The sequence below is a fragment of the Megalops cyprinoides genome, chromosome 15, assembly GCF_013368585.1.
Source record: "Megalops cyprinoides isolate fMegCyp1 chromosome 15, fMegCyp1.pri, whole genome shotgun sequence".
NCBI classification, from domain to species: Eukaryota; Metazoa; Chordata; class Actinopteri; order Elopiformes; family Megalopidae; genus Megalops; species Megalops cyprinoides.
The window spans coordinates 12,421,033-12,434,642 of record NC_050597.1 but is presented as its reverse complement, the minus strand read 5'-3'; the positions used below and the strand labels follow the sequence as shown (position 1 = coordinate 12,434,642).

Below are 13,610 nucleotides of genomic sequence, written 5' to 3'. Positions count from 1 at the left end.
TAATGCTTCTGTCAAGCTATCATAGGGATTATTTTTTGTTCTGTACAGATACAGCATTTAAGTGTCTCACAGTTGGACTTCAGCTCAAGGATAATTTCAAACCTCATTTTACGCATCCGAGGGCCAAAAGTTAATCTGTGTTCCCCCTTTTATTATATTGCAAATTAAAATACATCGTACATAAAGCATATTTTGTCTAGAGTATAGTTTATGGATATTATTTTGCACCTTATTAATGAAGCTTTGCGGTTCATCAATGTTATGGCCAAACACGTACACAGGCACATTTTTAATTAAAATGTCTGCCTATATTTTTTGTTTGATGTAATGCTAAATGAAATGGAACATAATGACAATTTTGAAAATATGTGGTTTGCATATATTCAGGTTTCTTTTTTGTTGTTCTGGCTGGGGCTGTGGAAATGCACAGCTGTAAGTCAGATAGATCAGACTGAAGGAAACAAACATCGCACAGTGAATTCTATGAAGAAAAGAAAACCTGAGTTGTGTCATCACTGCAATCATTTTGTTGAACTTAGAAACATCCATCTACTGCAGACCAAAATAACCTGATTTCCTATGAATTCACCATATGACACTAGGGACCTCAGGTGGCAGGTTGCTGTAGTGCAACGTATCATCTGCGTTGCTTGGATGTGCTTTTAAAATATTTAAACAAAACAGCAGTCGCCAATGAATAAACTTATGTTACCTATATAACTAGTTTCTGACCAGCTAACTACACTCTCAAACGCACACGTGACGTATCATGGGAAACTTACTTTGTATATTTCAAATAAACCATTAACAATTTATATTTTCAAGTAAAGTCTGGCACATGAACTGCTGTTTACAAACTAATTAAGTGGCGTTGAAAGGCAATTACTTAAAACAACTTACTCGATCAAACAGGCCAACCGTGATTTACCACGTGTAACTTCAAGCCCCAGAAGGCACAGCGTCGCAGTCCTTGCGTCCTATTGGCTATACGCTCGTCGTCAAGCTCGCTACGCACACAGTAGGCAGACATGGGGCATTCGGAGTCGGAATGTATCGCGTTCAGAAACTGAGTAATGCTATTCAAAGCAAATCAGCCGAGATCGTTAGCGCACACAGCCCGTTAAACGCTTGGATCAACACCAAGGAGTCTGTCCATGCGAAGTTTAGTATTGCTGCTGTGTCCGTGTGTTGTCGCGGTTGTGGTGCATCTGTGGCTAGTGGCAAACAGAACCGCCTTCTTGTTGGATCTCAAGGATTCAGGTAGGTATATCTCTCCCACGCAGTTTCTGAACTTTTCATGCTACCGGCAAGCGAATATTTCTCGGCGTTTATTGTTTATTAGTTGTGCATCTCGTACTTGATAAGCAGATCTGTAAGTAAAATAGAGGAACTTAAAAATACTTCGCAATACATGTGGTTATAATTGTGGATGTTCATTTGGTTAGTTATCAAGATGGGCGTTGATATTTTTTCTGTCTCCAGTTATCCTTTTCGAAAGAGGACTGGTCCTGAAGTTGCAACATCTATTTAGCTAGCACCACACCCCAAGGCTTGAAACGGAAACCTCCACGTAGAAGAAGCTACTAGTGTTTAAGTGCTTAATGGCAAAGTGTATGCTCGTCGTTAGATGCATTAGCGTTTGCAATAATATGACGTGAGCGTTGCCTGCTTTTTATTGACTTAAAACGTTTATAATAACGTTGAAGCTTGAAAGGAACAAGAGCAGCATCGCTAGACTCCGCAATTACATTGTAATTCGTCATTTGATGTTTACAGTTTACACTGTGGTATTTAGTTTCGTGCAAGTGTAATTATACCCGAATGGACACCGTTAGGCTACTGGTGCTAGGGCTCACCCCGAGACCCATGAAAAAGTAAACGTATAAGGTATATTTGATATGTCATGTTCGATTTAGGCCTAAAACTGTGCAGTATGTAATATCCCCAAGATAAAGGGATAATGTCTGACCTTTGGAATCGCAGCAAGATCGTTGTATCTGTAAAATTGCATTGAATGAAGATGTTAAAAAGCGTTTTCCTCAACGGAGAGAGAGCGTATTTTGGCTGTAAAAACCTGTTCAATGAAACCCAACAGATCGGCAGCCGTATTCTCGAGAAGTTCTGGTGGGAGTGCTGTCCGCGCGGCAGCACTATGCTCTCAGGGACGCGATAAGGGAGACGTGGCTGGGATACATCAGGGAGCACCCGCAGTTCCGACATCGGTGCGTGTGCTTCGCTTCATTTCGTCACGGTGTATTCTTGCGAATCCAGACTGTGTGTTTGCATTGCGTACACAGCAATGTTCAAACTGAGATTTTGTTTAGTTTGAAAAGCACTTTGGCGATTTGCATTACTGCCCTTGCAAGAGCCATTAGAAGTGACCCATGGAAAACATCAGAGGGGGGGGGCGCATTGAGAATGACGAAATATATACTGTACGTCTCCTACGGATAGAAAAGTGTCCATATTTTAAGAGGCATATCAGTATTACCAGATTGTGCCCTTTTTCCTTTTCCTTTGTTATCTCTATATGTATTACAATGTACAAGACGTAGATGAACATGGTACAGTGGGAGAGGCAATATACCAAATAAAAGAGTGAACATTAAATGGGCAGGTTCAAAAACAGTAATGGTTAAACCATTCCATATAGCATGGGTTGTTGTCAGAGATCTGCCTAAATATGAAACAACTGTTTAACTAAACAAGCTAATTGGTGGAAGTGAGCAGACCTTGCACTGACTGTAATAACATGTGAGCAGTCTACCTAGTATGGTGGTAACAATGAAGGGGTGAAGGGGAAAATTTTCCTGTCAATGTCTGTCACCATAACAACATGAGAAGGCCTTCCCTTGTAATGGCTTTTGGACAGAAATACATTGAAGGTGTATGTATAAAGGCAACACAGGTACTCATGTGCGTAAGATTTTCTTCAGTGTGTGTTCTTGTGGCTTTCAGGGTGGCAGTCAAGTTTATAATTGGCAGGCATGGCTGTCCAATACCTGAAGAGGACAGGGAGGATCCCTATTCATGTACCCTGCTGAACCTCACTGATCCAGGTACAGTATGCACATCTCACTCTATCAGCCACTGCTTTCTTATCACAAATTCATTACATCTTTGGGTCACACTGTTGTCAAGAAGAGAAATCATGAATCCAGTTTACATTCACTCCAGCTCAGCTGGGGCAGTTTCAAAGGGAGCTTTACATGTGAAATTGAAGTCTGGAACTGAGTTGTAGTCTGGAACGGAGTTGCATTGATTTGGAAAGGGTGGCAGCTTTGCCTGTCTGTCCCTACACTTCAGACTTCACTCGAAAGTACTCTTTGAACTGTGACCAGCCATGCCAAATCTCTGAACCTTTAGAACACTGCAGTTCTATCCATTACCCGACTTCACGACTGGCCCGGCAGGAGCTGTCTTCCATGACTTTGTCTCAGACTGTCTCAAGGGAATCATTCGGTTCATTTTGACTTGCATCTTTAATTGCCAGCGAACATGAAATTTGCACATTTTATGCAGAAATTCTGCACTCAGACCCTTCACTGCTCCTCCTGATCAGCTCCCTCTCCAGTGGCTCAAAGCGTTAATGGCTTTATTTATTTATGCAATTGCTGTCAGAAATGGAGAGCTGTGGATTGGAGCTAGGTGGCTGCAATGCTTTATGTGACTGAGAGAGGCACGTTAACAGCTGTGTTAAAATGCAATTATGCTTTTAACTCTGGATTTAGGTCAGCGCGTGTGCTAAATGGACAATTAATTGGCTCCAAAGATTTTTTTTCTGAGGAGGCACAGTTTGTTTTTGTGCTGACAGGGCTGCAAAAATGAGTGTTTTAATTAGCCTTCGACTTTAGAGAAATTTCCGCATAACGCTAAAAGCATCTCGATCCCCATCCCTCCCAGCAAGCGAAGAAGCATCTGCTCCAGTAAACCTTACTCACTGGCGCTTTGTGTTTAATTGGCTTTTGTCGAGGGACAGGGGAGAAGGAACTTGCGTTGAAGTTGTAAAAATAAAACTCGGCCTCTTTTTAACAGCCTTGTACTTTCCATTGATCTCCTGGGTAATAAACTACTCTTTTTTTAATTAAGAAGCCCCACTGCTGTGATGAAGTCCGCCTTTAGACAGGAGCCCCAAGAAGAGAGGGCTCTCAAACTGCTGATGTCAGGAATAATGTAGCGCCTGCCGTTTTCCTGCTCTCTTCCCCCCCGTGCCACCATCAAAGCTGCGCAGTCAAAATGTTGTCAACGGTCCCATCTACAGAAACCGCGCAGCCCTGATCGATACGTGTTTCAGAGTGCTACTTTCCTGTCGATTGATCGTGCTGCTTGTTTGCAGTGAATGGGCAGGAGGTCGAGGTGCTCTCCGTGCCCGATGCCTCGGTCCTGGTCCCCTCTGAAGTGTCCGTCGTCAGCCTGGACTTCAAGGTCCTGCACCCCGTCGTGATAACGCGCCTGGGGGTGTTCCCCGATGGCCCCAACCTGGAGTTCCGGGGGAATGTGACTGTCAAGCTCTTCCAGGTGGACCAAGAGGTAAGACTGCCACGAGGGAGGGGGATCCGTTTGCTCAGAGAAGCAGCTGCAATCCGGGGGGGGGCCTTCATTTAGCTCTCATTATCCACCTTTTGTGGTGCTTTTATACCAAATCAAGGACCTTATGCAGTGATGGCACTCGGTTTTGTGTTCTCTGCCATCTATTTGTGAGCACAGCTTCAGATACTGAACCAGATCTGGCCACTGTCCATGGTTCCATGGGGACCGTGTGACTTAGGGTTACAAAATGCCATGGCTTATCAGTGCCAGCTCTTTTTCCATGGATTTTTTTTGCCCTGGTTCTGAGCAGAATCACTAATGTTTAAGTCATCTGGATATTTTCCAGCTCACCTAGTCCACAGAGCCCTCTATATCAACTGATCTATTTACTAAAAAGATCAGTGAGCCTGTGCAGAATCTGCAGCATTATTAGAGGAAAAATTACTGGGGGGGAACAAAAAGGAAAAACAAATTCAAAAGCTGAGCAGAGACCAGCCCACAGCAGGTGAAGTCACGCTGACTGTTATTATTTATTTATTTATTTTTGGTCCTTTGATATTGAAGTGAGATGCGTCTCTGGTATGCTGTTGCCGTACCTGTCTCGGGCTCTGTGTTCTGTCTGCAGGAGGCCGTGGTGACTGCGCGGTTTAGCCCCATCAGCGCCGGGGCCAACGTGAACGGGGTGTGGTACAAACCCGTGGAGCAGTTCATCCTGCCGAGGGTGAGTCCCGGTCCCAAGGGCAGCAGCGTCGCCTGGCTGAACGCACCGGTGTGAGGGCAGGTCCACGGTCAGGGTTTCGGGCTATGGCTCTGCGGAGACCTGTCGCTGATGAGGTCGGCTGTTATTCTCAAAGGTTATTCTGTCCTCAGGGATTTGAGGGAACGCTGGTGTGGGAGAGTCTTGACTCCACAGATCTGATGACAGCAAATGTCTCCAGGGTCCAGCTGAACAATGGAGGAGGGGTGCTGAAATTATCCTCAGTAAGTAATTCTTCATTATGTTGGTTGGGACATATTGTTCTCCTCAGTGGTGACTAGGACATAATAGAACCATATTATTAGAATGGGTACCATTATGGGGTCTATTGTTAGCCAATTTTAGTACATTACATTTCATTATTGTCATTTAGCAGACTCTCTTATCCAGAGTTACGTAGCTTACAATTTTATCCATTTATGCAGCTGGATATTTACTGAGGCAATTCTGGGCTAAGTACCCTTGCCCAAGGGTACAGTAGCCATTCCCCAGTGGAGAACTGAACCGGCAACCTTTTGGTTACAAGCACTGCCCCTTACCACTAAGCTACACTATTGCACTCTGTGCTAGTGTGATGAATCTGTGATGTGATGAGGTATATTCAGGTCACTCCTAAACATAAATTATGCTTGTCACTTGTCCAGCAAGAATTTATTTAAAATTACATTTTTAGTCAATATTTTTGTTGCAGCTAGGAGAAGCACCTTGTCATTGATTCATGACATGAGAGATAGCACTTCCCATAGTAACAGTGTGACACCACAAGAGGCAGTTGAGCTCGAGAGAGCCTGTGTTAACAGTGCCTGTTCAGTTCTGATTGTCTAATGTGGCTGGATGTGAGGCTTTTCTTGCCTGTAATGTACTGCAGGTTGAAGAGGGGACGTTGCCTCACAGAAGTGCTCTGGGTTTTCCTGGACTGGCGGGAGGATTTACTTTCTCGATTTATGGTGGGTCCGTTGACATTGCAGGAGCAGCAAAGAGAAAGTGACGCAACACAGCTAAATATAGTCTTTGCTCTTCTGCAAAAATGTCTGCAGTGAGGAGCGATAAGTGACATGGAAACTGTTAAAAAAAAGAAACACCTAAACAAATGAAATTCCTACATTATTGAGACATTTGTGCAGTCTGGCAGAACATGGGTTGGGAGTGGGGAAGCTAATGCAGACGGATTGCACTGCGATATGTTCAGCGCTCCCACACTCCCACAATCCTTTAAAAATATTTACATCCTAGAAAGTCAGTGAAAGGTAATGGAAGTGGTGAAATGTTCCACTGTTCTTGAAAAGGCCATCTGGTTACCTATTGATCGATCCTATAGCAGCACAGCTCCTTGTATTCACCACCCGTCTTGGTTGACCAGGTATTACTGTAAAGGTCTCAGTGGATCATCCTTGTCAAATGAAGGCCAAATAAAGCATATCGCAACAGCAACTTCAGTATTACTTTTCATGGGGAGCGCAAGGCATCTGTCTTACTAGACTGATGACATTTACTATCAGACTTAGCAGTGCCAGCTTGTTGATATTGCTTGGAAATTGGTTTGCATTTGGCCTACTACACAAACTCATTGCTGTCCGATACATAATTCCAAGAACATTGTGTTTTGAAAGCTAAGTATCAGAAAGCTCTCCCCCACAATTCCATCTTCAAAGTAGTACAATTTCCAAAATTTGAATATTTCAGCAGTAAGAGGAAGAAATTTTTTGCAAAGTGGACATTTATCCTTAAATAGGCACTAAATCTAAAAGCAGCTCAGCTTTCACATTGTGCCTTATCTTTCACTTTATTTGGTATGAAATTGAGGTGCACTAGGTTGTTTAAGGAGCAGAGGACTCTCCAGCTGCTTTTTCAGTTTCCGCTTGTGAAGCTTTCAGGCACACGACACCTCCCTCATAACAGTATGTGTACTTTGGTGTGTATAGAAGTTCTAACTCAATGAAACAATAATTTTTCTGTGATCTCAATATGAGCCCTCAAAGCATGTTTAGGCAGCAGTCGCAGAACAATTAATCCATTTATATTTCATGGGGAGGTTGTTGTTTCATAAGATTTCGCCTGAAATGGACATTGATCCTCTCAGCATTGCTGCTCTCTGCCTTCAGTTCACACTAGGTGTAATGGGATAGCTCTCACCTGCCCTCTTTTTTTTGCAAAACACATTCTGGGTTCTGTGTGAGACATTGGACTGGAAAGAAAACCGCAAAAGAATTTCACATTTTCATTTTATTGCTAAATACACAAGAACAAAGGCCCTCCAGTGGAGGTTCCTACTACAGTTAAGTTGAGAAACAACACAAGCAGTCATTAAAATTGCGTTTGAATTTGACTTTACACGGTCTTGAGTGGGAATACCGTGTACAATGTGTTAAGTAAGCTCTGCTGAACAACCCCCCTCTAGATGTGGAGGCCCTGTTGGAGATGCTGCGGGGGCGACAGGCGCGGCTGGATGACCATGCGTCCCGGCTGAGGCAGGAGGATGAGGTGCTGGAGCAGGAGAGCCGTCGGCACGGTGACATGGTGTTCGTGGACGTGGTGGACACCTACAGAAACGTGCCTTCCAAACTGCTGCAGTTCTACAAGTGGTACGGCTGCCTGGTACTCTTTCAGCCACAGTATGTAATTGCGGATCCACAGTTTATACACCAGGCTGTCCTGTGTGTGTGCGCGTGCACGCTAGCGTTCTGTGAGAGTTTTTCCTTTTCCATTTGATTGCAAATTCCGTTTGGGGCAGAAAAAAGGCATAAATTGAGGTTTTAATTAAAGTAGCCATTCCCACTCCAATAGGTCAATAGGAAATGCTGACTTCAGTCTGCTCTTGAAGACGGATGATGATTGTTATATCGACGTGGACGCAGTATTAATGAAGATAGACCACAAGGGGCTGAGGAGGAGCAATTTCTGGTGGGGAAAGTAAGTTCCGAATAGTATCACAGGCCTCCACTCAGCTCTTTCATATCTACTTAGACTGGCTTTCATATGTAATATCTCTCTGATATGAGACTTTGTGCTATCTCGGTAAGGCTCTAAAAGGGTTTCCAAGGGTTGCATGTGCCTCAGTTTCAGGCAGAGCTGGGCGGTGGACCGTGTTGGGAAGTGGCAGGAGCTGGAGTACGCCAGCCCGGCTTATCCAGCCTTCGCCTGTGGCTCCGGCTATGTCGTCTCTCGGGACCTTGTGGAGTGGCTGGCCAGCAATGCGGAGAAGCTGAAGGCTTACCAGGTACTGGCAATCCCACCTCCCCCCATCCCACGGACTTCACTTGGCATGAGAGCAAAATGTTGTAAGGGATGCGTTAATGATATGAAAATTTTTAATTTAATTTTTATGTGATCAATGGAAAAATGTATACAGGATTATCGGTGACATTTTTCAGTGCAGCCTGTGATGCTGTGGTTATTTTATTTCCTCATATTTATACACAAAAGTAAATCTTGAAAGTGCTGTTTTTTATTGCAGGGTGAGGATGTGAGTATGGGTATATGGATGGCTGCTGTCGGTCCACGAAAATATCAGGTCAGTACATCAGTAGAGCAGAAGAGACACTCCACAGAGTCACCCCCAGTCTACCCCTGCGTTTGACAGCTACTGACTTATTAATTATTTAAAAAAGGAAAGATATGCTGATGATGATATACACTAAGAGTGTGAAATTCAGGTCCTGGGGGTATGTGTTTTCTGGTATGTGCTGCAAGCTATGCTTTTTATTAATTGTAAGAGTCATTACTCATCTTTTTTTACATTTTGAATATGATGCATCAAAAATATTTTACTGCAACTCATAAATATATGTATCTGTGTATATACCTAAGTAAATGGATCAATTGAGCCATCAGGGACAATTATGGAACAAAAATCAGTATACACACAGGCCTCAATAGAATTTAGACACCTCTAATACTAGTGTATTAATAATAATAGTGTTAAGTACTCTGTTTTTCATGTGTATTGTATATGTATGTGTACATGCATGGTTGTGTGTGTGTGTGTGTCAGGACTCGGGTTGGCTGTGTGAAAAGGAGTGCTTCGTGGACATGCTATCCTCGCCACAGCACTCGGCGGAGGAGCTGCGCTCTCTGTGGGACAGGAGGAGGGTCTGTGGGGACCCGTGCGGCTGCCCTTGGGGTCACCCCTGAGGTCACCCCTCCTCCCCCCCTTTAAACCGGAGGGCCAGGGATACTCGCAGTCAGACGTCATCCTGAACATGGGACGTCCACTGGAAACATCGACTCTGCAAGTTTGGGCTCAAGGGGGAGGGCTCCGAGTGGCGATGAGAGAGATACGGTCATGCTGTCCCTCTGCATCTGGGCTAAATGCCGAATGAAGGTTGTCAGGCCCTCACCGGGATGCGTTGTACGCTGCAGTTTTTTACTGCCGTGACTCAGGATAGTTCTCGCAAGCTCATTCAAAGGGTGCAGGACTTGGTTATTCCAGGTCTCCACTGATTATTTTTTTATGAATGAACAGATGCCAATGCAGAATTAGAAGCAAGCAATCACGAAAAAAAAAAAAAACTTACGCGTGTTTCAACAGTGACAGTTAAAATGTTGTGTAGACTTAAGTCTTTGTTTTTTTCTGTCATGCCTTATTCTTGACATTTTTAGATTATCTGCAAGTTGTCATACCCGACACAGGGTTTTTGTTCAGTATAAAATGACACACCAACACTCCATCCTCATCTGTACAACGTAATTATTGTGCTAAATAGTTACGTGGCCTTGAATGTTGTCAGACACGCTCAGTAAGCCCCCAGGCGTACTAAGTCTGATTTCTGCAGCTATGTAGAGCGGATCATTCTAGAAAATGGCACCTGTGCGTCCCTTTTCCCACGTGCCGCAGCTAAACTGCGAGATGCTATGTCACTCTGAAATTTGCTGAAAGGAGGGCAACGCAGATTATGAGAGTTCTCATCTGATATGACTCATCCCGCTGCTCTGCAAGACACAGTCTAAAAGGCCTTGTCCAGGGTGACAGGAAATAAAGAGAATGATTTTAAGTTCACTGAAGCAAGAGCTCCCTTTTTTTAAACGGACAAAAAGTCCTAATGGTGTGCGTTGTGGAGAAAATGGTCGAAGTTAATTGCTAATTGTGAGCAGTAATTAAAGTACTTGTGATTTATTTCAACACTTCAGTGATGCGGATTATATACGTTGTAACTGCCCTGCCGGGAGAAAAATGTTCTTTAATGATGTGCAATACAGTTTGTAATGCTTTCAGTGTAGCCCTGCTTTTTCAGTGTGTTTTTTTCCCACCACCTGGGAACACAGTCAGCAAATACTAAGTAAACCCATGCTGTGCGAGATGTCAGTTTTCCTTCTAATCAATAAATTTTTTCCACTAAAAAGGCAAACCGATTCTCTTTGATGCAAGCCTATTGTTTTAATAAGCCTGTGACCGGAGGCTTTCCTGTCAATGAATAATTATTAGTTCGAGCCGCAGATCAAACATTTTCCGGTAGAGATCACGAAAAGCACACGAAATCATCGGAATTAGAGATGTCCTTTTTAAATGAGGAATTCCGTTTGTACCACAATGATGTACATGTTGTAAATCCTTTGGAGGGACACTGAAATTAAGAATTGTACCTAAAAATGATCTACAAAATAACCGTATGGTGAGCACATAATTGCTGTTTATTTTAGCCTTTGTGTTTTATCCTGCTCAGTTTTACAATGACAGTTCCTTGGCTAGATAATGAAATGCTTCACTACTAAACGGGGGATTTCTGCACAGGAAACTTGATCGTACATCTGGAGACACTGCCTTGCTATTGAAGCACATAGAGATGTTTGTGGATTCAAACGGGTACGGGATTCTGTACATGTGTAACAACTGTTTTTACCCACATTATTTTCCATTGCTTTCCTGTCAACCGTAACAGGACAAACGGGCTACGGCTGAGAGGACAAAGAAGAAAAAGGATATTGGTTTGTCCTTTGAAAGCACGCGGTGCATGGAGGATGATGAGGCCCATTTGTCTTGATTTGGGATGTCCAGTGCGTGCGAGGACGAGCGATTCATCCCCGCTTTTAACTGCGCCTGCGAGAGCGCCTCTCTCGCCGGGCGCCCTGCGTGTGTGAGCGGCATGATAACGCGGGTTGCCGCCTTCGCGTTTCAGACCGTGTACCGCTGGCAGATCGCATTGCACTTCTTCGGCTATTTAAAGATCCTGCTTTCAGCGACTGATAAAGAGATAGATGGGAAGCGCGGCGAGAAGACGACTTTCTCTGCAATTGATTGTCCAAGAGCAAATCGCCGGTACTAGGCTACTCGTTTTAGGGTGCATCATAAAAAAACAGATGTTCCCCACGTTCTTCTTTGTACAGGGGTTAAGACACACAAGTCTATAGGACCTCAGTGCACATAAACTGCAAGTCAGTAGATTATATGCATTTTCATTTGCAGGGGCGGCAACAGAAGGTGTAACAGCGGAAGGGGAACGGAGAATAAAAAGATCAGGGAACAGCAATGAGTTTAAAAAGAAAAAGTTTTGCCCCAGCTACTGCTCTGAAGTACTTCCTTGAGCTCCAGTCACTAACTCTTGGATATGTCTAACATGTGTTGCTAATTAGAGCCTGAATGCCATACATACTCAATAGGTATTTCACTGCAGTGTATTGTATACGCTTATATGCATTTGAATACAGCAAAATAATTATTTAATTATTAAGCCAGGGGAACCGGTTGAAAGAAAATCTGGCATACACATGCTGCTCCAGGAACTGATTTTGACATGTCTGAATTAAACCATTGAACTCAATTGAGGAAAGACCTTTCTGATATTTATATTGTGGTGGCAGAATGGACCTATTTGAATCTTTGACTGGTTGAAATAGGAAATCATCATTTGCCATTATAATCTGCTGGAGCGCTGGTGATGTTTCTGTTTATTTTTTTCCTTCACGCCATCTGACACCTTGATTGCATGAGTGGATCAATTATCTGGCTAAATGAATGCAGCTGACCCTGTTGTCTAGGTACTCAGCAATCAGTGGCCTTACCATTCAGAGATACACAATGTGCAGGGTCATGGCACTTCAAGATGTCTACTCTGTGCACAGAAAGCATAGCAGAGGGCAGGGGGCTTCATAATAATTGAATATTCCAGAAGAGTGATGCAACAGAAGCAAATAACAGTAAAATCACATGGCAGGAATTAAACTCAAGTAGCAAAAGTAAAGGAGAAGCTGAAAGAACCACTGACTATAATGGAATACCCCTTCTTTTAAATCACGTGAACATCACCTCTTAGTCTGGACGACCTGAGAGAGGCCCTTCGTCTAGACTCTCCAGTAATACAGGTAAGGTTCTAACGATTCCCTCCGATGTTTCCACCAAGCCTCTATAGAATCTGCAGTTCAGGTACCTGTTTTGCAATGTACGCCCCCCCCCCCCCCCCCCCGCAAAAAAAAAAAAAAATCATTTATTCATAACGCCAAATGTGTCTCATGCCAGCAACTGTGAATGTGATTCGGGCGAGTGGAGATATTATTAGACAGCATCACGCTGGGAATAGTTTTCAGAATTTGCTGTCTCACCGCAGCTTTCTCATTACCATGCTAACAACATTTTGTTAGGTGTCCCACATTTGCAGACCTGCAGCTAAGCCACACTTTAATTTTGTCAAAAAACGCATCAAAAATGTCACGGCAATTTTGCGTCTGGGTTTTTACGTGGGCTCGCATGTCATTCAACCGGATCAAGTATACCCCCAGCGTTAGTAATGAGTTAATCCAATTTGTTCAGCGATCATAACAACGATTAAAAAAAAACCAACAACATAAAGACACCCAGTAAACGCTGATTCGCAAGTATGCGTAACAGCAGTGGAAAGTTCAGCAGTGCATAAAGTGAGTGCTGCTGAATTAATATGATTCATAGATGTTGCTGGAGCCGCAAAATCTGACATCAAAACACGAGGCTTCACAACGGGATCCTTAAATAACACCGCTCGGTGCAGCGCGCATGTAAATGAGTGGAGGAAATCTTCAGAGAGACAGAACACGTTGCCATTGACTTCATCAGGAGAGTTATTACTACGTCTCTCTTTTGGCAGTCCTTCAGCTGTTTCCCTGGGACCAGGGACAGTAGTTGCAGTATATCATGATCACATTATATGGGTTCATGTAATTCTTGGTTAGGTCTATGGGAAGGTACTTAGGGAGAGCCACTGCTAAATGAAATGTCTTTGGCCGTTGTTTTTAATTTATATAGGCAATAGAGTGCTTTTACGTTACGCTGTAGTTTAAATATGAATATATTTTTTGATGTTTTCCAAAGCTGCCATTATTATTTTACTGTCTCCTTGTGTAAATGAAAACCTCCAAA

At 43.5% G+C, this 13,610-nt stretch overlaps 1 protein-coding gene across 1 annotated transcript; it reads left to right on the top strand.

The window, feature by feature from the left end:
* The first annotated feature begins 1,026 nt into the window (after positions 1-1,026).
* Positions 1,027-10,568, top strand: b3galnt2 (beta-1,3-N-acetylgalactosaminyltransferase 2). The gene is made up of 12 exons (XM_036547072.1): positions 1,027-1,260; positions 2,096-2,222; positions 2,959-3,059; positions 4,337-4,530; positions 5,156-5,251; positions 5,401-5,511; positions 6,156-6,234; positions 7,686-7,869; positions 8,072-8,197; positions 8,345-8,504; positions 8,742-8,798; positions 9,278-10,568. The coding sequence occupies exons 1-12, from the start codon at positions 1,155-1,157 to the stop codon at positions 9,416-9,418; spliced, it is 1,482 nt and encodes a 493-aa protein (XP_036402965.1). The 5' UTR covers positions 1,027-1,154; the 3' UTR covers positions 9,419-10,568.
* The last annotated feature ends 3,042 nt before the right edge of the window (positions 10,569-13,610 follow it).